At 37.6% G+C, this 27,981-nt stretch overlaps 1 protein-coding gene across 3 annotated transcripts; it reads left to right on the forward strand.

Moving 5' to 3' along the window:
* Positions 1–147: 147 nt before the first annotated feature.
* LOC114480528 (wiskott-Aldrich syndrome protein family member 3) lies at positions 148–27,981 on the forward strand. Of its 3 annotated transcripts, none has more exons than XM_028474754.1 (11): positions 148–448; positions 9,877–10,032; positions 10,859–10,993; positions 14,710–14,863; positions 14,944–15,061; positions 16,903–16,971; positions 18,917–18,961; positions 19,853–19,986; positions 21,064–21,366; positions 21,437–21,837; positions 22,311–27,981. In XM_028474754.1, exons 2-11 carry the CDS (start codon positions 9,900–9,902, stop codon positions 22,466–22,468), a joined length of 1,650 nt encoding a protein of 549 aa, XP_028330555.1. In that variant the 5' UTR covers positions 148–448; positions 9,877–9,899; the 3' UTR covers positions 22,469–27,981. The 3 variants fall into 3 exon arrangements, with proteins under 3 accessions (XP_028330555.1, XP_028330554.1, XP_028330556.1); XM_028474753.1 differs by having other exon boundaries at positions 148–445; positions 9,888–10,032; XM_028474755.1 differs by lacking the exon at positions 16,903–16,971 and having other exon boundaries at positions 148–445; positions 9,888–10,032.

Consider the following 27,981-nt stretch of genomic DNA (forward strand, 5'->3'; position numbering starts at 1 on the left):
TTTTGTCTGTAAAATAAATATTGTTCAAAAAAAAAGGAGGCAAAATGTGAATTTAATGTACTATCTGAGTTTTTGTAAATGAGTTGTCGCTACTACGTTTTATTTTGAAATCCGACCGGTAGTGGGGTGTTTTGCGACAGCGCGCAGCTTTCCGCTGGTCTGGTTCGATGGACGCTGCCTTGGAAACGACATCAATCTGATCCACGCAGCAGCGCGAGGACGCAGGAATCCCTCTTTCACGGTTCTTCTTCTCCTCCATTTTCCTCCATCTTCTGTCCTATTCCTCCGTCTATCGTCCTTCTCCGGGAGCCTCCATCCATCCATCCATCCCTCCCTCCCTCCCTCCCTGCCTCCCTCCGTCTCCTGGACGCGGTGAGATGCGGAGCAGGGCCGGGCAGTGACCGGGCAGTGACCGTGTGAAGCACCGGGAGGAGGACGGGCACAGGTGGGTCAGTGTGAGCTGTTGTCATGGAGATGTTCGTTACCTGAGCGACATGGTGGTTCCCCTGATGGTCACACACTGGAACGTTCTCCGTTATTCTGTGTGAAGGTGTGTGAGCAGCGGGCCGCTTATTACACACCTCCATTAAAACCACCGTCAGCCTTTCAAATGCCAGGTTTTCAACCTGAGGGCCGCGGACCTGCGTCATCTTTAGCTTCAGGATTCAATAACTACAATTTTATTTAATTTTCTACATCATTTTACTTCACAATATATATATATATATATATATATACACAATATGTGTTTTACATTATATTTATTTTCTAAAACAGCAAAAATATTAGTTCAAATTACTGCATATTATTATATATTAGAAAAAATGTGGCTTTAAAATACATATATATTATTGGAATAATATTTTAAATAAAAATTTGTAGCAATGTTTTATTTTATATATTTATTATAGTGGGTAACAAACCTAGCCTTCTTAAGAATGTGATTATTATTATTATTGTTATTGTTGTTATTATTGTTATTATTATTATTATTATTATTATTATTATTATTATTATTATTTTATTTTTATTTTTTATTATTAACAAAATGAATGGTTACAATTAGTTGGGTAACAAATATGTATTTGGCATATTGATATTTTACTAAACATGATCATTTATCGTAGTTTTTTTATTGTTGTTTTACAATATATCATATTTAAGATGTAATTTTTCAAAATAAAATAAATGTAATTTTTCAAATTTTATTAAGACAATCCATCTTTAAAAAAACAAAAAAAACATATATATATATATATATATATATAAACTTAAATAATTTTGTTTTGCTCACAAAATATTTTTCACAGATATTTATTACAACAGGTCACAAACACTTAACTTTCCATTTTAATATAAAAAAAAATCAGGATTAAAATATTACTTTTAAAATAGTTTTTTTTTAATCTCATGGGCTGCAGACGTGTCTGTATTTGGTCCTAAAATATATTATTTTTAAGATTGTATTTAAAAAAAAAATAAATGTTACTTTTATAATTGTATTAAGATAATGATCCATCATTTTTTTTAGTTAATTAGTTTTTTTAAAACGACTTTTTATTAATTATAATAATAATAATAATAATAATAATAATAATAATAATACATTTTATTTGCAAGCACATTTAAAAAACTCAGACATTTTGCAATTGTTAAAACAAATACACACAAGTCAAAAATTAAACTAACAACAATCAAATACAAATACAGAAAATTCACAACAATTAGAAGTTAAAAGCTTGTTTAAAACAAACCAAAAAACAAAACTAACTGAAAATAGTAATTATCTTCAAAACATTATTTTCATATTTTATTGCCATTTTAATATTCAACTAAATATTTTTTTTTTAATATATAGTTAAAAAACAGTATCAACATGAAAAAATTACTTTTAATAGTTTTTTTAATTGTATTTTTATTTTAAAAATTGTGGTTTTCAACATGAGGGCTGTGGAACCAAACATTCCCATTGTCACACATTTTCATGTTATTTTTCACTGTCAAATATTTTGATATGTGATCTCGAAATAATTAAAAATGAATATAAAAAAATAAAAATTAATTAAATTAAAAGTGAATTGAAATATTATGAATAATTAACCGTATTAATCATGGTTTTTCAAACAAAATTAAAACTCAGAGATGATCAGATCATCACTAAATCCTCTGTGTGTGTGTGTGCGTGTGTGTGTGTGTGTGTGTGTGTGTGTGCGAACAGATTAGATAATACCACTAGAGTGTGTGTACGTGTGTGCGTGCAACACAAAGTGGTATTCATCACAATCTGAAGTGTTACGTAAACCAATCATCCATTAAGGAGGCCCAGTGTTAAATGAGCAGAAACACACACACACACACACACACACACACACAGAGAGAGAGAAAGAGCCAAGGCCGTATATACGCGTCCTCTTCGTTCCTGTTGATCCACAAATGTCTGCTGTGTGCTGTTACCATGGTAACCGTGGTTGCCAAAGGCTTCTTCCAACTATTTCTCTCATGTCCATCTTTACGCTTTAATCAAAGGTCTGTTCTCCACGGCGTTGAAATGTTAGCATCTTTGGTGTTAGCGTCATTTCACTACAAAAAACTACAGAAAATCTGCCAATCTCACCCTCGCTCTACGCTCAACAGCGCTTGCGAGAACCCTGACCATATGGGGGTCCCAACCCCAAGGTTGAAAAACATTGCTGTAGTATATTATATATATGTAAATAGTGCTAGCTTTATCAAGTGTAGCGAGTGACATTAAATCTCATACGATCTTGTGCTGGTTTATGGGGCTGTTGTGGTGGTTTTGATGAGTCAAGCTTTAGGGTTGCTGGTCAGATGCTGACACAGGGTTTATTACAGTATGTCAATGGGTTTTGGTGGAACAGGCTGGTCTGGGATTTGGAAATAAATCAGTGAATCTGCTGCTACACTCAGTCTTATGTATGTTGCTGATAGCGGTAGTCATAACATAGCAGAGCCTCCTCAGGCAGAGACCTTGGTGAATGCTATCAGTGTGCAATGGTATCTGGCCTGTTTAGGGCAGTCTGACCAGAACTGACCAGACATCAGTGGCGTATGCAGAGTGTTTTCCTCTCTCTGGGCGTCTCTGCTGAGGATTTTGCCCTCACACACTTGACACAGATAAATAGAGGCTCCTTTGTTGTTGTTGTTGTGAGATAGTGTAGGCTAGGCTAAGCTAAGTTAGCATGTCTATAACTGTCTCCTGTGGGTCTATGACTACAAGGCCAGTCTTTACTTTTCTCTGTATTTTACTGATAAAAAGCAGAATTTCTCTTTTACTTTAGTGAGTTTTTAAACTTTATAAAACATATAAGTATCAGAAGTCGTACGATGTGTTTTCCAGATGCGTTTCTATTTCCTGTTTCCTCAGTGAATCCCAGCGGGATCAGTTTAAACATTTCCAGGTGTCAGAGTGAAGACGTTCTGAGTCTGAATAAACGTCCTTCTTCTTCTTCTTCTTCTTCTTCTTCTTCTTCTTCTTCTTCTTCTTCTTCTTCTTCTTCTTCTTCTTCTTCTTCTTCTCCTCCTCCTGCTTCTTCTTCTTCTTCTTCTTCTTCTTCTTCTTCTTCTTCTTCTTCTTCTTCTTCTTCTTCTATTCTGTCTTCCTTTCTGATTCTTCTTCTTATTATTCTTTTCATTCGCCTTCCTTCTTCCCTCTCTCCTTTTCCTTCCGTCTTTCTTCTTTCTTCTTCTTCTTCTTTTCCTTCTTCTTCTCCTTTTTCCTTCTTCTTCTTCTTTTCCTTCTTCTTCTTCTTCTCCTTCTTCTTCTTCTTATTCAGATAACGTCATCACTGTTTATTAATCTTCTAATATTCATTTATTTTTAGACATTTTCTTATTATTATTTACATATTTATTTCTCTATCTATTTATTTTAAACAGTTTTAAATATTTGATTTTTTGGACCATTTATTTACATATTTATTCATCTAATTTTTGATTTTATTATTATTATTATTATTAGTATTATTTATAATTAAACCGTTGCTGTAGACAATTTTATTTATGTACTTTTTTTGTAATTATTTATTATATCATAGAATAATTTATTTATTTACTTAATTATTTATCTTTGAAAGATTTATTATCTATTTCTTTGTTATAAAAAGTTTTGTTTATTTATTTTTAGTCTTATTTACTTATTTATATATTTATTAGTTTTATTTATTTTTGATTTGTTTTCGTTTGGTTTATTTATTTTAGGTTTTATTTATTCATTTATTTACATATTTATTACTCATTTATTTTTGTGTAATTTTTATTGTTACTTTTTTAATTCTGGACAGTTTTTATTTACTTATTTATTTTATGTAGAGAGTTTTGTTCATGTATTTAACTATTTATTATTTATTTATTTTGGATAATTTTTTTCACTTTGTATTTATTAATTCTGGACAGTGTTAATGTATGTATTTATTTTATGCAGTTTTTATTTTAATTATGTATTTATTTGTTTTATTTATTTTTCCTTTATTTGGGATATTTTTTTTTATTCACCTATAAACACTGGCCAGTTTTTATTCTGTATTTATTGATTTAATGCAGTTCTTATTATTTGTTTTATTCTAATAATGGATTTAATTTTTTTGATGATGCGTTGAGGTTTTTCTATCACTGACAGTGTTTTAGGTTCTTTCCCAGTGTGAACTGGGAGCAGTAACTGGTTGGTCCCACCATGTCAGGTCACATGATCGTCGCTCGCTCCCGCTTGACTAGTTGCGATGGCGCTGAGGTCGGCATTTTGGATTGTTTGGTTCAGAAGCTGCAGCCGCATCACTTCCATTCATTCCTTCATTCTCTGACCTGTTTACTGAGCACTGGGAATAATGGGCGCACTGGGGGCACTGGTCTGGGTCAACTTTACACTAGATACTGGTTTCCATCAGGACACTGCAGGCGTCTCACTGGGGCTTGTTGTCCAACGTCAGTGCCTGACCTCATACACAATGAAAAAAAAAACTTTATTTTAGGTTTAAAATCTGGAACAATTTCAAACATTTTATTCACACACAATCCTAAATTTTAATCACATTTTTATGTCTATGTTTTCTTCCCGTTCCTCTATTCTGTTTCTGTGACTTTGAACTGTTTTTGTGATGTGTGTGTGTGTTTTCTGAGTCATGTTGTGTGTTATAGAAGTGATTTTGTCATGTTTTTTTGTCATTCTGTTTTTTTGTTGTCGTTTTGTGTTTTCAGAATCATTTTGTCTTTCGTGATCATCTCGAGTGTTTTTAGAGTCTTTTTGCAGTTATTTTGTGTAGTTTATTTTATGTATTTTGGGGTAATTTTGTGTGTGTAATATACAAATATAATACACTAAAAATATCATAAAATATTATTAATAACATTAAATTTGAAAGCAAGCTGCTCCCCGTCAGTCTTTGATATGATCTGATGATGACATCATTGTGTTGGTCGTCTCTCGTTGTGGGAGAGAAACTGTGCTGGTTCCCAGCCTGGACTGAGGAGATGTGTGCGCGTGCGTGCGTGCGCGTGTGTGTGTGCGCGTGTGTGTGTGTGTGTGTGTGTGCGCGTGTGTGAACAGACGGTGCAGTAATATCAGTAACCGATGCTTTCCTCACCGTTTCAGTTAAACATGCTGATGTCATCATGATACACACACAAACCCATAAATAACACTTTTAAATCTTGGATAAAAAAAAAAAAAAAAATATATATATATATATATATATATATATATGTAATGTGTATTTTCCCGATATAAAAGCAGGATCTTTTACCAGTTTCCGTCACATATCGGTACATTGCGATATTAGGTTTTCCAAAATCGTACAGCCCTACCCAGCAGTGCAGGAGCATGACTGGTGCGGGATGTTATAGTTGTAATGTCCCCTTTGTTATTTATTTTAATATGTTGAATATATCCCTCTATAGCATATTGTAAACATATTTTCCTGGATCTGGAGGATATTGTGCAGGCTTTGCTCCAAAAAGAGTCACTAACACACACTAGTAAGTAATTTTTATTTATAGAGCGCTTTTCACTGTTAAAAACCACAAAGTGCGTGACATAAATTTCAGTATCATCTCGTCTAAAGAGAACATGGAAAAACAGTAACAAATAACATGGGAGAACATTGAAGGTGCCCCATATTTAGATGAAAAAAGGTAGTAGTAGTAGCACTAGCCATTACAGACGAGACCAACTCAGGAACATGACGAACATCCCAAGAGTAAATAAGGAGGGCGGGGCTTTTGCAAAATGTCAATTGTTAAAAAAAATAAAAAAAATTGTAAAATTATGTAAATTCTAGCTTTTATTTTGTGTTTTTTTTTTTTTTTTTTTTAATACACATAAAGGAAATAAACACGTGTATACCAGAAACATTGCTAATTACAACTATTTCTGGGAGAAATGGTTTATTTTCTGGAAAATGTCCAGGAGTTCCAATATTACTGTCCATAACTGTCAATGATCAGTTGGTTAAAAAATGTGTAGAATTCATGACATTCTTCCAGCGTCACAATGTCTTCACCTTTTCTCCTTCCAACACGTCATAAACACTGAGGACAGAACGTCCGCCATCGGTTTCTCTCTTTTGTGTTTCACGGCGTGTTCCTGCTTACTAGGCCCGTTGCCATGGCGACGTTCCCACGGCTCGATGGCACACTTCTTTTCCCTCCTCCTCCTCCTCCTCCTCTGTCGTCTTCATCTGTCTGTGGGTTTTAAACCTCTCTACCTCCACGTCTCACTGTGCTGCTGCTGACCTGAATGTAATCCTGTTCGTTTGTGTTTGTGTGTGTGTGAACTGACCTCACACACACACACACACACACACAGTGTAAACACCCTCAGGGATGGGGAAGCCCTGTCTGTGCATACAGGGATATTCACCCTCCATGACTTATTGATGATGCGGTGCGATGCGAAGCCAGACGAAGGAGCACGAACGATAAAAACAGGAGAGTTTGATGTTTTATTAAAGACACGTTGGAGCGTTGGATTATTTACAGCAGCCTCACACATCAAAGCTGGAACAGAATCAGAATCATTTTATTTGTCACTGTACGAGAAAAAGACATCAAAATGTTTAGAAAAAAAGCTGAATCAGCAGTCTGCATTACCGTGAGCGTCCTTCAGAGGGCGACAGAGAGACTAATAATGCTCACACGTTGCCCCGCGTTTGATTAAAGCTGCTGGAGACGATCAATATTTATCAGATAAAGACATTTAGACATTTTTTGTTTGAAGAAAAGACGTAAAAGGTTGAAATCGCTGCTCGGAACGTTTGTTTTTATCTCCACTGTAAACACGCTCTTATTGACATTGTTGGAAATGTTTGGTGCATTGCATTGTGGGATGTGGAGTCCAGTAGACCAGGGGTTCGCAACCTTGCGGTGGAAGCGATCGCCAGATGCCTTCAAGAAACTAAAGATTATTTTTTTGAACAATTTGAGCCCATTTTTGCTTATTTTTACCTTTATTCTGCAGCTACACCAAACTTTCCATATTTTAACCTATTTTCATCACTTTCATCATATTTTTGCTCCTTTTAATGCATTTTTGTTACATTACAGTACTTCCATTTCTGAAACTTTTTCATCACGTACTAATGCATTTTCTACACGTTTTTTTCCACTTTCAAGACATTTTTGGCACTTTTAAACCCTTTCCACCACATTTCCACCTAACGTCACATTTTTTTCTGTTGGTTTTTGGCTGCTGTAATTTGCAACTTTTAATCAAATTCTGTGGTTTTTCTCAAAATGGGCAATAATGGGTCAACATATGTGAAATTAGGTGGAAAAGTAGTGGAAAGGGTTTAAAAGTGCCAAAAATGTCTTGAAAGTGGAAAAAATGTGCCGAAAGGGCTTTGAAATTTGAGGCAGAAGATGCAGAAATGGGATTAATGTAGCAAAAATACATTAAAAGTAGCAAAAATATGGCAAGAAAAAGTGATGAAAGTAGGTTAAAATGTGACAAGTTTGGTGTAGTTGCAGAAAATGGGTAAAAATAAGCAAAAATGGGCTAAAATTGTTTAAAAAAAAATATTTATATATTCTTAATTTCTTGAAAGCATCTTGGCGACCCCCTCCCAGTGTCTCGGAAACCCAAGATTGAGAACCATTGCTGTAGACGGATACATAAAAGTGTTTTTACTTTATTCTTGATTGCAAAAACTCTGCCAAACACAATTCTGATATAAATGTACAGTATACATTTCTGGTTGAAATAAAGCTTATATTATTTATGAATATTTCCCCTTCAATCTGATCACTTATTGATGTTATATTGGACCATATTCCCCTAAATAATACGATTTATTATTAAAAATCTAATTTAGTTTTATTATGAACAGCTAAACTTTAGAAATGGAAATATATTTGTACAATGGAGTACGTTTGGCTACGAGGATGTCAAAAAGCTTCAAGCTTTAATTATATTTAAAGGCTTAGATTTATTGAAACATATAAATCCAGAGTTGTTTTATTTGTTGGCTTCTCCTTCTGCAGCGTTTTTCTCTTCTTTTTTTCTTGTTGTGCACAGACGGAGGAGAGAAAAAAAACATGTGACACACACACACACACACACACACACACACACAGTCAAACAAAAGCCGCGGCCCAGAAATAACGAGTGTGTCCCACATACAGCAGAGAATTCCCTTCAAACCGTGACAGAAAGTGCAGCTCTGAGCTAAACCAGTAACTAATACACATTTAAACATAAACGTTAGCATTCACAATGTGTACAGAATTATACAACAATGATATAAAACTAATTTGAAAAAATATCATGGAAACGTTATATTTGCCCCAAAACATGCATATGAAGCTAACTTCTGTGTGATATTATGAACTGTTTCTGTCTGACTTTGTTCATTTGAAAACAATAAATAAGTCATTTAAAGAATGAAAAGAACTGGAAGATTTGCATTTCCTGAAGAAAATAAAATTATTGCCTTGCATTAGCTAGCATTAGCATTAGCTTAACATTAGCATTAACCTAGCATTAACATTTACCTAGCATTAGCTAGCATTAGCCTAACATGAGCTTAGCATTAAACTACCATTAACTTAATATTAGCTTCACACTAACTTAGCATCAGTATTAGCCTAGCATTAGCCTAACATTAGCATTAACTTATAATTTTGTAACATTAGCTTAGCATTACTTTAACATTACCATTAGCTTAGCATTTTTCTAGAAATGGAATGGGTGGATGGATGGATAGCTTAGCATTAACTTAGCATTAACCTAGCATTAGTTTAACATTAACTTAGCATCAGCATTAACTTAGCACCAGCATAATCCTAGCATTAGCCCAACATTAACTTTTGCATTAACCTAGAATTATCATAATATTAGCTTAGAATTAGCCCAGCATTAGCCTATAATTATTCTAGAAATGGATGATGGATGGATATCTTAATTATCATTAGCTAGCATTAACTTAGCATTAGCCTAACATTAACTTAGCATTAACCTAGCATTAGCTTTACATTAACTTGGGATTAACTTAGCATCAGCATTAGCCTAGCATTAGCCTAACATTAACATTAGCATTCTCTTAGAATTATTATGACATTAGCTTAACATTAGCCTAGCATTATCCTAGCATTTTTCTTGAAATGGATGGATGGATGGATGGATGGATGGATAAGTAGCTATATTAGCATTAACTTAGCATTAGCTAGCATTAGCCTGGTATTAACTTAGCATTAAATTATAATTAGATTAGCATTAGCTTAGCATTAATAGATATTGTCCCAAAACATGCATGTGAAGCTAACTTCTGTGTGATATTATGAACTGTTTCTGTCTGATTTTGTTTAAATGAATTGAAATCAGTAAATAAGTCATTTTTAAAGAAATGAAATCTAAATAATAATGACAGTTGTGTTCTCAGGGTTAGTGGACGATGCCGCTGGTGAAGAGGAACATTGAGCCCAGGCACCTGTGCCGTGGAGCTCTGCCTGATGGAGTGACCAGTGAGTTAGAATGTGTGACCAACAGCACGTTAGCAGCCATCATCAAACAGCTGGGAGGCCTCAGTGAGTCACTACGTTCTACACGAGAACCTTCTTTAAACCCCGCCCTCTTGTTATTTGGTTCTTCTAGTTTTGTGTTTTTCTTTGTTATGTGTCGTTTTCAAGTCAATCATGTGTGCTTTTGTTGTCATTTTTGTGTTCTATTTGTCCCTTTGTGCATTTTCCAGTGATTTTCTGTGTGTTTTAGTATTTTTATGTCTTTTTCAAGTCGTGCTATTTTGTGTATTTTCCAGTTTATTTGTGTGCTTTTGTTTAGTGTATTTTTCTGTTATCTGTCTTTATTTCCAAGTCATTATGTATTACAGTTGTATCACAGTTGTTTTTGTTTATTTGCCAGTTTCTTTGTGTGTTTTTATTGATATTTCATGTGTTTTTATTGTTATTTTATGTGTTTTCATTGTTATTTTGTGTTTTTGTTGTTATTTTGTGTGTTTTTGTCCTTTTGTGTATTTTTGTGTCGTTTTGCGTGCTTTTTGCTGTATTTTATGCAGTTTTATGTATTTTTCTGCCATGTGTCATTTTTCAAGTCACTGTGTGTGTGTGGTTTTATTGTTATTGTGGTTGTTATGAGCCTTTTTTCAAGTCATTATGTGTGTTTTTGTTGTAATTTTTTCGACGTGAGTTGTCCTTTTGTGTGTTTTTGTCGCATTGTGTTTTGTATTTCTTTTTTTTTTGCTCCTTTTGTCTACTTTCGGGTCGTTTTGGTGTTTTTTATTGTAGTTTCATATTCCTCTTAACTTCTTGAATGGCATTTTTTGGGAGGATTAGTTTTGTCGGCCACACATTGATGTTTGTGTGTGTGTGTGTGTGTGTGTGTGTGCGCGTACAGGCCGCCATGCTGAGGACATCTTTGGTGAGTTGTTTAATGAAGCTAACAGTTTCTACGTGAGGATGAGCAGCCTGCAGGAGAGAGTGGATCAGCTGGCTGTTAAAGTCACTCAGCTAGACTCCACCGTGGAGGAAGGTCAGTGGCACTCTGAGCTTTTATTTTGAAGGCTCAGTTTTTCAGTCATTATCTCCATCACGAGGCTTTGAAGGTCGATGGTTATTAATGGTTGTAGCTGTGTACGGTGGCCGTGGAGGCTCAAACTCACTCTTTAATGTCAGACGTTTGCCTTTCTCTCCCTCCACCCTTGATCCCCTTCTCCCCCGTCTCTTTTCTCTCTTTCATCTCGTTTCTATGCTTGCATTTCTGCGATTCTGCCGAGTCATTCTGCAGCGTAGACTCACAGACGAGAATGAAAAGGAAAATCTCAGCAGTTCTCTTCCTTAATTCTCTTTCATCTGCTTTCTTCTTCTTCTTCTTCTTCTTCTTCTTCTTCTTCTTCTTCTTCTTCTTCTTCTTCTTCTTCTTCTTCTTCTTCTTCTTCTTGTCCTGATAATGATGATTATTTCCTGAAAAGAGTGAATCACTGAATGACATTATTCATATTTTTATTGTTGATTCTCTGATACATGTTGGTTTCAGTCAGACTAAAAGCCTCTGATTTTCAGTTTCAGGGTTTGCAAAGATCACTTAAATCATCAGTGTGTGACACGCCCCCCTCAAGGGGAATGGCGTCCTAGTGGCATGTTAAAACAAGTTAGAAAACAGAGAACCTAAGGCACACTTTATGGCTTTCCCAAAAAGTGTACATTTCACTTCCAGCCGCTCAATTCAGACTCTACCATCTATAGAGGCACATTTTCAGACCAGACCTATCCACTGATACCAGGCACGGCCCAATCAGAGCTCTGAATGTGTCAGAAACAGGAAGCTGAAGTCGAGTCCCCATCATAGACTGTAAAAAGAATGACAGGACAAGCTCCCCGGTGGAGTGAAGCTTTTATTTTTAGAGCTCCCCCTGCTGACTGGCTGCAGTATAGGTCATAAGCTCCACCTCCTCAATGATAACAGATGGGATGTGGGTCAAGCTGTAAAGTTAAAATACTCGTCACATAATTTTTTTCCAAACCTAAACTCTGCTGTGATCATTAGTTATTATCACCCTACATTGTGTTCAAGTGCTAATTTTTCTGTGAAGTTTGTTTTAAATAAGTTATTTGAGGTTGAAAAATGTGATTTTATGTCATATATGATGATGATTGACAGTTACGTTGTGAAGGAAAGCCAAGACGTCATTTAACTTTTCCGTTCCGTTTTTTTGTCTAGTTTGAGTTGTCAAAATGAGTAAACTGTTCTAAGCCGTTGGTAGAATTTCCAGCTGGAAAGATACATCACATACTGCAAGTCGTGATGGGCGGGGCGTGTTACCAGGGCTCCTCCCACCGGACCGTACTGCTCAGACTCTGGTTCCAAAATTGCAAGATGGAAGCGCGCCTAAGCGCCGTATTTTAGCTTCAAGAACGTTGAGTGGGAACAGCTACAGTACACACCCACTGGTTCCCACTACGACGTCACTACGGAAAAAAACTGATTTCACAAGCTGACATCAGCACAGTTATTTTTATTATCCCCCGCCACAAAGTGTGAATATAGGTTTGAGCTCCGTCCGTCCGTCTGAGTTAAAGTGGACAGTTTTTCTCATAAACTGTTTAAAATAGGATAACCAAATTTGATGTGTGGCTTCAAGGTATCAATACCTTGATGGAGTTTGAAAATGAGAACCGCGCAATTATTTTTTCTGGCATTATTGCCCTTGTTCCGTTTTTTTTTTTTACTCTGTTCGAGCTGTATTCAAAGGAGACAGCTTTTCTTAGAAACCGTTTAAGATTAGTTAGTAATTTGATATTCTGATGTGATCATATTATCTTATGTGTACATCTAAGTTCTTAGATTTAGGACATTTAGGATAATGAGAACCAATCTGACGGGGAATGTTGATGACTGTCTTCTTGCTTTCATTGTAGTCATTTTATCTTATACTCCAAATATTTGACCATACATGTCATGAATCAGAATGATTGCTGGGTTCTCTAGCAATCATGAATACACGCTGAAATTAGGCCAGATTGCGTAGTGCGAGATTCTGTGTGTCCGTTTGTGTCATAGACATTAAACCACCTGTGATATTGTCCATGTAGTAAATGTCATACTAGCGTACTACTCATAATAAGTCTGACGTCAAAATGAGTATGTACTGTAGTGTGTTCACATTAGATAGTATGCGAGAAATACTCGGATGTATACTATATAAGGACATTTTTTAAGTGTGCACAGCGGGCATACTAGTCATACTGAATGTAAAATGGTCCTGGGACTGGCTTCAAGAGAAAAATCAAACATCCCCTTTTCAAAATAAAAGCATCTCTTCTTGCCTTCCACCAGTTTTTTAATGCTTTTGTAAATCATACATATAGTAGACAGTATATACTCATTTAGTTTGTGGTGTATAGTACGTTCATCTGACATTTAGCCAGTGATTCACTTCAAACCATTGTTGTTCTGTTTTTTTGTTCTACCCCCTTGTTATAATATCACCGTGACTTTGGCCGTGTTCTGATGTTTCCATAGAAACCAAAATATCAACATCTGCCATTGTTTGGTCAATAACTTTCAATCAGTGTCGAGATTGTGTGTTTCTTCAGTTGTGGATGAAAATCAGCTACGGTTTAAATCTCCACACCTGCCTGAATCACACATACACACGCACACACACACGCACACACACACACACGCGCTGGCATAAAGAAGGTCCGGTATAATAGGACAGCAGGGACAGATTAGTCTGGAAGCTTGTTGCATCAGCTTAACAAGCGTCTTGCATTCCGACACACATGCACACGTTGTGAGTACGCACACACACACACGCACACACACTCAAGTGTGGTGTGTGTGTGGGTGGCAGACTGGGATCTCAGAGGAAGACAGGGAGGAAAAACATCGTACATATGTGTCCGTGTGTCAATCCCTTCACTCCAAAGGAGATTTAACACCAGCAACAGTATCGCTATCTAGGAAGGAGCAGATGGTCTCACACACACACACACACACACAGACACACATAGCTCAGCTGTGCTCTCTTCGTACTGACGTGTGTGTCTTTTTTCTTTTCTTTGTTTAGATTGAAAAGGTGAAAAGAGTCTGTAGGGCTTTTGATTTTCTGACAAAAAATCACTTTATTTTTTTGATAGAAAATTAAAATATTGTTATTATCATCATTTAAAAAAAAATACATTATGTGTATTTTTTTCATCATTGGAGGAAAACCTAATATCACTATGTAGCGATATGTGACCCAAGTTGTAAAGGTTTCTGCACCTGTCAGGAACATTTCATTTGTAAAAAAAATTTCTCTTCATAAATCAAATGACTAGGAATTGTTAGTCTGGAAACGGACCAAAGCTTTCGTGGAGCGAATAGAAGATAAGATGCGATGCTTTTATTTTGAAAAGGGGATGTTTGATTTTTAGCTTGAAGCCGATCCCAGGACCATTTTAGGTTCCGCTCACAATGCATCATGGGGCGGTTGAGTATGACTGGTATGACCAATGTGCACACTTAAAAAAATGTCCCCATATAGTATACATCTGGTTATTTCTCACATACTCAATCTTTTCATACTATCTAATGTGAATGCACTACATACTCATTTGACATCAGACTTAGTATGAGTCGTACATTAGTGTGAACTGGGAACGTCACATGAAAACATAAAGTTGTGGAGTTTATTTGTTTAAAGATGATTGAAAGTCATTGGTCAGTAATTGTGATGATCATTCTGTGTGTTCTGTCCTCAGTGTCCCTACAGGACATCAACATGAGGAAGGCTTTTAAGAGCAGTACCATCCAGGACCAGCAGGTGGTGTCCAGGACGTCTGTTCCTAACCCTGTGGTGGAGATGTATCACCGCTGTGATAAACCACCTCCACTCAACATCCTCAGCCCCTACAGGTCAGCAGCTCACACCACACGTGTGAAGGAAGCGTCTCTTTAACCGTCTAACCCTTCCTCCTCCTTCTCCTTCTCCTCAGGGATGATAAAAAGGACGCCCTGAAGTTCTACACTGACCCCTCCTACTTCTTCAACCTGTGGAAAGAGAAGATGCTGCAGGCCACCGAGGACAAACGCAAAGAGAAGCGTCGGCAGAAGGTGTGTGATCAGTGTGTTTCTGTGTGTGTGTCTTTGTGTGTGTGTGTGTGTGTGTGTGTGTGTGTACTGAGAATGTGAGAGAAGGGTTCCAGAAAGTCATCTCCTGCTTGGATCTGCCAACCAGTTTTTGGTTGTTGTTTTTTTTTTTACGCTGTTCTTTTGTTTGAAGCATTTTTATATGACTGTGTTCATCATCCAGCTCTGCCATGTTGTGTTACTGCTGTGTGTTACAGCAGCAGCTGTTAGCCTTTAAATATCACTAATAAATACACATTAATGTCCTTCATCAATGAAGGACATTAAAGTAGGAACAGCACACACTGGAATAAAGAGACCAAATTATAATGGAAAATAATATTATTATTATTATTGTTGTTGTTATTATTATTATCATCATTATTGTTATTCATATTATTATGTTATTATTATCCTCAAAGTAAAATATTCTCCAACGACCATAATTTGGACTTTTTGTTGCTTGAAATGCGTCGCAAGCATCGCCAAATGTTACAAACAAAACACGTCAATAAAAACCACAGTGTTCTTCCAGTGTTTGATTTCAAATTCAACAGTTAAATATGTCATTGTGTCCTTTGATTGGGAGTAGGTTGGCTTTGATGATTATTACAAAGAGGTATATGTATATATATATATAAAGGTCATGAGCACATACCCGGTATAAATCGGGGGCTCTCGCCTTTAAAAAACACTCTTTTCAATAGTTAGCAAATTTGTCAAACAAGTGAATTGTCCGATGTCATGGAAACAGACACGACCTTTGATGTGTGCAGGTTGACTTTGAAGTTTCATTTGCGTAAATGAGTGGCAATTTTTTCATGAAGCTAAATTATTTAATAATTGTATCAAATAGTCTAAGTTTGGATTCCTTCATCATTAAAATCAGACAAAAAATAATGTGGGAGGAGCTATGCGCAGATCATCATGCATGAGAAAAATAATAAAATATAGAGCTTGTGGACACGCTCCTGGTGTAAAGTGGGGGCTTGCGCCTTAAAAAAACGTTGAAATTCAATAGTTGACAAAATTGTCAAACAAGTGAATTGTACATTGCCATGGTGACAGATGCATCCTTTGACGTGAGCGGGTTGGCTTTGAAGTTCAATTTGCACAAACGAGTTGATTTTTTTTCACAAAGAAAGCTAAATTATTTAGTAATGATATCAATTGATCTACGTTCTGACATCTTTATCGTTAAAATCAGAAAAAAATGTGAGAGAAGCTATGCGCGGATCAACGTGGGTGAGAAAAATAATAAAATATAGAGGTTGTGAGCTTGTTCCCGTTTTAAAGCTGGGTCTTGCGCCTTTAAAAAACGCTTGGAATTCAATAGTTGGAAAAATTAGCAAACAAGTGAATTGTCTGATGCCATGGCAACAGACTTATCCTTTGATTGGCTTTGAAGTTCAATCTGCATAATTGAGTGGCAATTTTTTCATACAGAAAGCTAATCAAGTAGTTTAAATTCGGACGATGTCAAGGTCAAAATCCGACAAAAAATGTAGGAGGAGCTACGCACGTGACTACGAGCTACGTGCGTGAGAATGATAATAAAATATAGGTAGAGGTAGACCAACAAAAAGGTTAAGAGGGTACACGATCATTAGATCTGAGCAGCTGCTGCTGTACACCTTTACGTTGATATTTGTGTTGGATTTACCGGTGCTCATATTTTTCTGTTCCCTCCCTCCCTCCACATGGAGTCCAACCCCCCCGGGAGGACGTAGAGGAAGTGTGAGGAGGTCGTCCTTCCTCCTTCCTGTCCGTCCTCTTCCTCTGCTCGCTCTAATGCACCAGCTTGTCTCTCTCCCATGTTTCCATAGGGCTGTCCGGCCCACCCCGACAGGCCCCACTCCAGACAGGCCCCACCCAGGAGCCCCCTGTCCATCTCTGTAAGAAAACCCCGCCCCCTGTTACCCACCCTGCCCCGCCCCCTTTCCACACATTGCACAGCACACACATTGCACCTTCCTGTTTCACGCACACACACAACACACAGTTAAAAACCAGAGGTAAGACAGACAGACACGCCCACAGCAGGAGGTCAGACCACGCCGACACACTAAACCACTACGCAGTTGTTCATGTCGTAGGAATGCGTGACGTTTGATTCACTTTTGGACAAAAAGATGTAGAAATGGAGCCAATTTGAACTTCCATGGCAACCGGTTTGAAACCGTTTAACCAAAAGACACTGAGGACCAAATGAATGTTTAAATTAGCTGATTCTTAGGTTTGTTTAGATTTTTTCTGAAGACAGTGTCAATTGGAAGACTCAGCCAATCAGAGCATGTCTGGGGGCGGGCTCTGATGAGCTTCTATCCATTGTAGCTACTGTAATGTAGCACAGTACATCAGAATTAGTTTTAAGCATGCTTTAATGGGTTTAAACTGGTTTTATGTGTGTATTATTAGTTTTAAAGTGTGTTTTAATTGATTTAAGCTTGTCTACAGTAACTTTAAATGGGTTTTAAATGCATAATAATGGATTTAAAGGTGTCTTAAGTGCATTTTAAAAGGTTTAAAGGTGTTTTAAGTGTATTTTAATGGTTTTAACAGTGTTTTAAGTTATTCTTGATAGGTTTAAAGGTGTCTTAAGTCCATTTTAAAAGGTTTTAAGGGGTTGCAAGTGCATTTCAATAGGTTTAAAGGTGTTTTAATTGGTTTAAAGATATTAAAGATCTGTTTTAATAGGTGTAAATATGTTTTAAGTGCATTCTATTGAGTTTAAATGTGTATGCAGTGTGTTTTAATACACCTAACGTATTGTTGACCTCTCTGCATTGAAGCATCTGCAGCACTGAGTCACAGGGGAGTGCTCGGGGTCGTCTCCCAACCAACATGACTTTATTTAACCTTAAAATATACTTTAGTGAATGAAAGAACACACCACATGTAGTAACTGAAATTAATTCACTTTTTTTTTCCTTTTATTTTTAGGAGAGTGATTTAATTTGTGATGTATAGAATCATTCAAATCATAAACTAGAGGAACAATGTATGTATGGCCGACAAATAAAATGGAACACAAACATATTTAGCCCCTCATTTTACTGTATTTTCTATTCTATAAGTCGTACTGGTATGTTTGTCGCTTTTCTTCAAAATGGACACTTTTGGTGTAAAACGTGTAAAGTTGTATGGCCAGATGTTAGCTGATTGCTTTTACTTATAGGAGGTGTTCTCTAGTATAGATTAAAATGGTAATTTATGGTAAACAGACATGGACAGACTTATCACCATAGATATTCTGTCCTCAATTGCTGTTTCTTTCTTTTTTTTTTTTTTTTTTTTTTTTTGTTGAATGAAGCATAAATATTTAGTCATGTGCAGACTGGACAGGGACATGCACTTCACTCGATGGTGTTGCTGGACTTAGAATTGGAAAGATTCTGCAATGAAATATCATCAGTATTAAAATACAATAATATCCAGTTGCCATGGTAACCAAGATGGCTTTAGATCAACGTCTGTTTTGGATGTTTGTTTTTTTTTTTTTTTGGCTGAAACTGAACCAAATGTCACGATTTTATCGCCAAATAAATGATTGTTGTGTACAGTAGTTTCTGCCGTAGCTGCTACGCTATCGTGTGTTTGTGTGTGTGTGTGTGTGTGTGTGTGTGTGTTGCGTTAGCTTGCTTCTTCACTGCCTCTCTAACCCCGTGTGTTTGGTTGGTCCCTGTGTTCTCACTGAGTTCTGTCTGTGGTCCATTGTGAAGCGTGTGTGTGTGTGTGTGTGTGGGGACGGGCTCCAGTGCTGGTTCTCTGTTTGGAACCATAACGGACGACTGAGGTTTGTGTCTGTGTGTGTTCCGTCTGTCCTTGTGTGTGTTCCAGGAGCAGCAGAGAAATGTAGAAGATCCAGGAAGAGAGGTGAAGAAGGTCAGTGATGTTTTACTATCGACGTGTTTTCATAAAACATTTGAAGAAAGTTGTTTTAATGGATTTAAATGTGTTTTAAGTGCATATTATTAGGTTTACAGGTGTTTTAAGTCCATTTCAATAGGTTTAAATGTGTTTTACGTTTATTTTAAAAGGTTTAAAGGTGTTTTAATTAGTGTAAATGTGTTATAACGGGTATACATGTGTTTTAAAAACACATTATTAGGTTTAAAAGTCTGTTTTTATGGATTTAAAAGTGTTTTAGGTGCATTTTATTGAGTTTAACTGTGTTTTAATAGGTTTAAATGTGTTTTAAGCGTATATTATTAGGTTAAAAGTGTGTTTTAACAGGTTTAAGCTTGTCTATAGTCTACAGGTTTTACTGGGTTTTAGGTGTTAAATGAATATTAATGACTTTAAAGGTGGATTTAAATGTGTTTTAAATCCATTTTAGATAGTTTAAAGTTGTTTTAAGTTTATTTTAATGGATTTAAAGGTTTTTTAAGTGCATATCCTTAGGTTTAAAGTGTGTTTTAATAGGTTTAAGCTTGTTTACGGTTTAGGTGTTTAAAATGCTTAATAATGGTTATAAAGGCATTTTAAGTTTGTTTTTATGGCCTTAAATATCTCTTAAGTTCATTTTATTAGGTGTTTTAATTGATGTAATGGTGTTAAAAGGCTGTTTTAATAAGTGTAAAGGTGTTTTAAAAGTGTTATAAGTTGGTTTTTATGGATTTAAAACTGTCATAAGTGCATTTTATTGAGTTTAAATATTTTTGCTGTGTTTTTTTTAAGACTTTTAAAACATATTTTCTATTCTATAAGTCGCACTTGAAATGGTAACAAACAAACAACAAAGTGATGTCCCTTCTTCGTGGTTCGTTCTTGAAGGTCCGTAAGGCCCGGAACCGTCGACAGGAGTGGAACGTTCTGGCGTACGACAAAGAGTTCCGACCGGACGCCAGACTCACGCCGTCCCCTTACCACGGCATGTCCTCCGAGGGCTCCCTGTCCCCCGACAGCAGGTAAGAATGCTCACCTGACGATGAGGGGGCGGAGCTTCAATGTAGAACCTCAGAGCTGCATAAAGGATCCCTGCTCTGCCTCCTGCAATGGGTTTGTATTGATTTAAGAGCTTTTGTCGCCCCCTTGTGGAGACTTTAATCAAATGTAATGATTAATATTCAGCACAAGCCTTCAATCCTGAGGATGTGCTGTGGTATCTGCACCATTAGCGGCAGATTGTTAAAGTCCTGAGAGTCAAAGCTGGAAGAACAAAAACGTTACTCATTTATTTCTTTGATAGACTGTGAAATTTAGAGATTTTAAAATACCTAATACTTAAAAATCTTTAGAGTATTTATGAAAAAAAACTGTTTTTATTAATATTATTGCAACAATTTGTTGAACAGTGTAATTAAGCCTCTAAATTACCTTCTAAACTGCTTTTTATCTGTTGTAAATGTCCCATTAACGTGCTATACACAAACTCAACGAGTACATACTGTCTACTATATACTATAAGTATGACTGGGATGATGAGTGTTCATCATCCCAATCATCACTGAAGTATACTTCCAAGTTTCCCAAGATGCATTTGGACCCTACAATGACAAAAACCTGAATCACATTGAGGCTAAATATCTCTGTTCATTCTCCACCTTTACTTTGAAAGTTCTGAAAACCTTTAAAGTATAGTATACATCCGGTATTTCTCACATACTCAATCTTTTCATACTATTTAATGTGAACATACTACATACAAACTTTTTTTAGTATGAGTAGTACGTTAGAATGACATTTACAAAATGGCCATAGTGCAGGATTCATAGATCAATACATCTAAGATCATTTGCGCCACAAAAAAATCTGAAAGGTTGAAAATGCTGCTGGAAAGTTTGTTTTGACCACTGCTGCAAACACTTCATTATTATTAACATTATTTTCTTTATTGTCTGCAGTAGTTTTAAGTATTTAATAAGCTAGTACTTGCGGCTCCAGGCCTGAAGGGGGCGCTGACTTTAACACTGACTTTTGTTTATTCCTATGGGTTTCGGTTTTGTTGCATTTCTAGAACATGTTGTTAATCTTGTAAATTTAAGGTCGATGGCGTCCGACTCGTACCCAGCCAGCCCCAGCCACCCCTCCACCCAGGCCCCCGGCGCCGCCCACCCGGCCGACCACCACGGAAGGGATCATCTCACCGCGGCGCCGCAGACCCAGTCCTTGGACCGAGTGCTCAGGCCGACCAACCAGCCGACCAACGCAGTGGGGGCGGCGGCAGGTGGGCGTCATGTGGCCTCACTGGGTCGGACCCCGTCCGGACACGGCGTCCAAGGCGGGGGCGACCCCACGGTCAACGGGCCGAGGCAGCAGTCGGTCAAGGACTACAGGGCGGGACACGGGTACGTGTGATTGGTTGGCTGAGTTGTCTGATGAAATGGTTTTAACTGGTTCTTGTCTCGCCCCCCCCAGTGGTCAGCCGTCCACCATCCCGGAGTACTACATCCCCCCTGCCCCTCCCCCACCTCCCCCTTCCATTCCGTCGGCACAGACCGCCTTCGATGCCACCGCCATCCCTCCCTCGTCCTCCGCCGTCCCACCAACCTCCTCTGCTCTGTCCCGCCCCTACTCCCCCTCCCCTCCTCCTCCCCCTGCCAACTATGTGCCCTCCCCCTCTCACCCGCCCTCCGGCGCACCTCCCGCGGCTCCTCCCCCTCCTCCCACCGGAACCCCAGCGGGCCACCTCTCCCCTCCCCACGCTGCCGTTGGTCAATCAGCCGTGGACGCTCCCCCCGTGGCGAGGAAGTCCACCATGTTGGGGATGATCCCCATGAGCGACGCCCGCTCCGACCTGCTGGCCGCCATCCGTAGAGGTTAGTCCACATCTACACGTTCACCACAACGTTTAGGGTAAAGCAAAACAAAATCAAAAGCATTTGACTAAATATTCAAATTTTATGCTAACGCATACACGCATAAAATACATGTATACCGATAAAACGCTGTTTTAATGGGTATACATGTATTTTAAAGGCATATTATATATATTATTTTAAATTCATTTTTATTGAGTTTAAATGTGTTTACAGTGTGTTTTAATAGATTTAGATGCATTTTAAAGTATAGCAGAGGTTTTTTTAAGACTATTAAGACATATTTTTTTATTATATAAGTCGCACTGGTATTAGTCATTTCCCTCAAAATGGAAACAAACATCACAGTGATGTTTTACCCTTTTAATTTTTTTATGAAGAAAGTAATGCTAATGCTAACGCTAATGTTAATGCTAACGCTAATGCTAGATAGCGGAGCTACATTTTAGCATGTTGTTGTTCTTGTCCTCCAGGTATCCAGCTGAGGAAGGTGCAGGAGCAACGGGAGCAGGAGGCGAAACGCGAGCCCGTCGGCAACGACGTGGCCACCATCCTGTCGCGCCGCATCGCCGTGGAGTACAGCGAGTCCGACGACGACTCGGAGCTGGACGAGAACGAGTGGTCCGACTGAAGAGCATCAGAAGTTTAACGGAGCGCGTCGTGCGGTTTAATTTTGATGTTTATCTGTAACGTTTATATCCATCACGACGCTTTACCAGATGTGCGTCACTGCCGACACGTTAGCCCGCCGCCTTCATCCGCTCATTTCCAACCACCAACACTCCGCTGTGAAAGTAGTACCGCGTGTTTTAAGTGGCGATCATCAGCAATATTTAACGCGCATTCACCGAACGCGTGGAATAGCACAACAGACATTTTTAGTGTAATTGTAACTTTATCTGCCAAAATCTGAAAAGAGGGTTTATGAGTCAGGATAATCAGGGAAAAGCGGAAGCATCTCCGGGTTAGCATTTGTCACAGGAACAATCGCACTCTGCTGGAGTTTGGCTCGTCTTATCGGTAATCAGAATCTGTTTGGGACAGTTCAATAAATAATTAGGAGGACTCTTAAAAAAACTAATCTAATTAATAATAATACATTTTATTTTATTTATTAATGTAATTTTTATTTAATGCTGTTGTTTATTTAAAAGCACCATGGAATTTTGTGAAAATTAAGGCGCAATATTTTTTCTCCAAAAAGTTATCGGACTCTACAATCAAGAAGAAATCCCTAGAAAGTTGAAGTAGGAGCAATAAAACCAAACCAACAATAAAAGTTATCTTTTAGTTCGTATATGTCAAACTCAAAGATTTTTTCTCAAATTATTCTATGAAATTTCCCCAAAATAGCAAAATCGGGGAAATTTAGGTGAAGATCCTGCAGGGACTGATAAACTGATATATTCCACATATACGTGGAAGTGCAAACAATAATAATAATAATAATACATTAAATTTGTAAAGTGCTTTTTTGAACACTCAGAGATGCTTTCAATGGGGAATAAAACAAAAAAGGGGGATTTATGGAAATGTCAAATTTGCTCTTTTTCCCCCCCAAAAAATGTGTGGCCCACTTAAACTCAAACTGTTCCATATTTGGCCCCTGAACTAAAATGAGATTGACACCCCTGTTGTAGTTTAAAGGAAGCCTGCAGCGTTGGCGCCCCCTGGAGGCTGTAGAGCCTCATTAATCTGCACAGTCTGTGATATGTAAATCTGGCCAGACTGCCCTAAGCGGGCCAGATACCATCCTACACTGATAGCATTCACCAAGGTATTTTGTCTGAGGAGACTCTGCTATGTTATGACTACTGCTATAAGCAACATACCTAGACCTGAGAGCACTGAACAGCAGCAGATTCACTGAGACACACGCTCAAAGCTTGTTTACCTCCGAATCTCAGACTGGTCTGTTCCCCAAAACCTTGAGGAGGCTCCACTATGTTATGACTACCGCTATCAGCGACATACATATCACTTAGAACAATGAACAGCAGGGCATTCACTGAGGCGTGTCTGTTCCCCAAAACCCTTCGACATAATAAACCGTGTCCGCATCTGACCAGCAACCCTAAAGCCTGACTCCGTCTTATTCATCAAAACAGCCACAAGTCTGTATATAGCAGGAAATGGCCTTTAGCTAGTCTATAATATACTGTATGGGACGAAATCTATCAGAACTAAGTTTATTTTTTGGACGGTATCCAATCAAAACTACTTTTGTGGCATGGAAGGCGCAATGAGCCGTTACAGGATCCAGTAGGAAGAAGCTGATTGTGTCTATGTTTTAGTCGACTATATCTCTAAAAGATTTAGTCGACTAAAACTAGACTCTAACAAAAACGAGCCAAACTCCCACAAGTGCGCACCGTTTTCAATCAGCCGTCTTTGTATGACGGTGATAAACAGCAGCCGTCTGCGGAGGTTATAAAATAGGCGCAGGCATCAGTTGTGACTCCACCCACCCGGGGCCGCGCTGGTTTGAGAAACCGAGCGCCACCACCAGCACCTCACAGAAATGAGCCGAAAAAATGCTCACATGCACCAGCTTCTGCCGTCATTTTTGCATCGAGGTCCATGTGTCTGCTTCACTCATAACGATCAGCGTGCGTTCTTCTTCTTCTTCTTCTTCTTCTTCTACGGACGCACTGGAACTGCCACGCTCGCCTAGCCCGGGGGTCAAAGGTCACGGCGGCGCCCGAGCATGGATTCTCCGACTATAGCTACATACGCTACGTGTAACAGTAACAAACACTATTTAATCTGCTCAGTATAGCCTTGATGCGACCGTCGTGTTTTTATTTATGATGTGCTTCTTCTTCTTCTTCTTCTTCTTTTGGGGTTTAACGTACTGCTGTGAGTTGATTTGTGTTCGGGTTGTGGACGTCGCGGAAAAAAAAACCGAATAAAAAATAAAATAGGTGACGGAGAACCAGCAAATGGGTCTGAAGCATTTGCAAAGTTTGCCAATGTGCTCTTGAGCCAAGCATTTACGCTGTAGATTGTGTTGTTTTTATATTTAAAGATCAGCCGTAACATTATGACCAGTCGACAGATGTCGACTGGTCATTTGATATATCACGTTATGAGCCAATCAGCTCGCTAGAAATTCAAACTATGAACAAAAAAACACTTTAGCCTTCAAACAACTCCAAATCCCAATATTTTTACTGGTAAACTTGTCATTTTTGTGAGAAAACAGTTTTTTACATTTTAGTATAAATAATAAACATAAGCATTTACCTTATAACCAACAAAAAACCTAAGCATTAATGTGATAGTTAAACTCCACTAGTTATCAAATTACATGTACTCAATTCTGCTTCACTATTACGAGTACACTTTGATAGTAAAACCAAATGTGTCACTAGTACTACTTGTGAGCCTTGTATGCTAAAAAGGGGGCAGGAAAAGGCTAATTCAGGCTTGCCATTGGCTATCGAAAATATTCCAACCAATCAGTGAGCTGTATTTCATTATATTCCCTTCCACTTTTTTTGGCATTACTAGACGCAAAAAGCTATACTAGTAGCACTAATTAGGCAAAATGTGTCACAAGTTAGCATCGTATGCTAATAAGGGGGCGGGAAAAGCTAATTCTTGGCTTTCGAAAGTATTCCAACTCATTAGAGCGATGGACTTGGTTATAATCCTTCCTACTTCATCTGTGTTAAGTCTACTAGTACTACTAGTGAGATATTTTAAGTACTAGTGGTACTAGTAAACCAAAAAACTGTTTTCCTAGTAATGGTTTTTGGCAAACAAGTGCACGAGTAGACCTTACTAGTAAAGCAAAATCGTCTACTAGTAGACTTAAAGTGCATTACGAGTTAGAAAAAGAAAGCTTTACTAGTAGTACTAGTGACACAAAATTGTCTACTAGTAGAACAAAAAAAAAAACAAGAACGAGGATCTATGGTTCACATCCCAAAATAATTTTTTGAACAAACAACGCCATAGATGAAATGGTCAAAAAAATAAATAGATGCTTACACGTAATAATTACTTTTATAATTGACTCTAGACTTAAAATACATTATTAGTAAAAACAAAAAAACAGAGCTTTATTAGTATTACTAGTGACATATTTTAGCTTTACTAATGAGGTCTACTCGTGCACTATTGCACCAAAAACCTGTACTAGTAAAACTTTTTTGTTTAATAGTACTACTAGTACACTTAAAATATTTCCCCAGTAGTACAAGTAGAATGTTTTTGGTTTACTAGTATTACTAGAGAAGCCAAAAGATTCACTAGTAGTACTCGTAGACCTAATGCAGATAAAGTAGGAGGGATTAGAACCAAATCCAGCTCCCTGATTGGTTGGAATACTTTCAAAAGCCAATGGAAAGCCTGAATCTGCTTTCCCCGCCCCCTTATTCACAAATGATGCTCAATAGTGACACACTAGTGCTACTAGTGACAGTTTTTGCTTCACTAGTAAAGTCTACTCACGCACTAGTAAACCAAAATTGATTTTGCCGTCGCTGTGCAGTGTTCTTCTCAACTGGTTTGTCAATGTTTCATTAATAAAGGTTTTTTTCTAGTATGAGTAGACAAGTTTGTATCACGAGTAGTACTAGGAAAGCTTTGTGATTTTACTACTAATATATATTTAGGTCTACTAGTACTACTAGTTGGGTCTAAATTTGTTGATATCACTGATATCACATTTATGCTCAAACAGCTTTCCATAATAACTATTCCAACCAGTAATATTTTTAACGCAAAAATTCACTAAATTCTTACGCTTTTCGTAAAATTCTTAAACGAAATACATTTATTTACTATGTTTATTTCCTAAACAGTCCAAAGTAGGGAAACTATCACTTTGTGTTGTTTGTCACTGTATAAATTGAAATTCAAATGCAGGACACGCCCCCATATATGTCCCAACTCGTACAGTTTGTTTGTTCAGATTCACGTGTTTCTCAAACTTATTCGGACCAAGGACCAGTGAACCAATAAAAGAAAAAATCCCAGACCCCCATATTACAAAGTGATATATTATTTACATACATAATAATACATCCTGCCAGAGTCGATCGCTAACAGTTTGAAAAACACTTTTAATTTGAAAATATATTATTTTTTAAAAATGTATTAGCCTAATAAAGTCAAATTGACCACTAGGGGCTGATCGAGGACCATCAGTGGTCTGCAGACCACCATTTCGCTGGCACAATAGATGTGTAACTTGTCGGAATATAAACGAGTGTTTTTACAAAACTGCTGACATTGCTTCTCGCATACATAGATCAAATCCGATTGGTTGTGTTTGTGGTATCGGAGATTTGAGTACGAGTACACGCTTCGGTATCGGGATATCGCAACTTTTTTTTGCTGTACTTCTGTATGATTCCAATTACGCAAAAGCAAAAATACATTTTTATAACTAACGAACAATTTGCCGTTCTGAACAAAACTTAAGAATTCCACCTTTAGATATTAGACTTGCACATAAATGGTTTCACTTTCAAATTTTCAGTTCAGGAATATTTGTTTAATTCAAACCAAAATGTTCGCAGAATGTTAAATAATGATAACATTTTAATTTTCTCAAAACCAACAACAGACCAACTCTTCAGACTCGTGTAGATACGACGTCTTAATTCTACAAACGTCGGTTTCGTGAATCTGTTACGCCGGAGTAGGCGGGGCTTCGGAGTTAATTAGATGTAAATAAACACGCTAGCTAACGGTTCGTGTGATACAAGTGCAACTAATCTTATCCGGAGGGAGGCGTTTTTAAGGCTTTTGGTGTTTATATTTAGAAACTTTCGGCGAAGAAACTCGCGCTTGGTTTAGAAAAAGAAGACATGGCTTGTAAAGGAAGGAGGCGGGGCTTATTAAAGCCTGGAAGTGTTTGTTCTGTGGTCGTGTTGTCGTGCCGGAGCCGTAGACACACACGGAGGTGAGAAACGTAGAATAAAAAATGAACAAACACAGATCTGTGTGTGTGTGTTTGTAAACAAACGCTGGGTTGTGTGTCTGCAGCTCCCGACGTGTGGAAAATGTTGTAAAGAGTTTTGGTAAAAAAGCAGCTGTACAGCAACAACATCCAACTACATGTTGCACAATGAAATCAACTGTACGCAAGTATGCATGTAACTATAGACAATAAAACGTGAAGAAAATGTT

The sequence above is a fragment of the Gouania willdenowi genome, chromosome 18 (genome assembly GCF_900634775.1).
Source record: "Gouania willdenowi chromosome 18, fGouWil2.1, whole genome shotgun sequence".
Taxonomy (NCBI): Eukaryota; Metazoa; Chordata; class Actinopteri; order Blenniiformes; family Gobiesocidae; genus Gouania; species Gouania willdenowi.

Excerpts from the sequence above, each read along its gene's own strand:
- LOC114480528 (XM_028474754.1), top strand. The coding sequence starts at position 9,900 with ATGCCGCTGGTGAAGAGGAACATTGAGCCCAGGCACCTGTGCCGTGGA. Across the intron at positions 15,062-16,902 it reads AAGAGAAGCGTCGGCAGAAG|GGCTGTCCGGCCCACCCCGA; the intron begins GTGTGTGATCAG and ends ATGTTTCCATAG. Across the intron at positions 16,972-18,916 it reads GGAGCCCCCTGTCCATCTCT|GAGCAGCAGAGAAATGTAGA; the intron begins GTAAGAAAACCC and ends TGTGTGTTCCAG.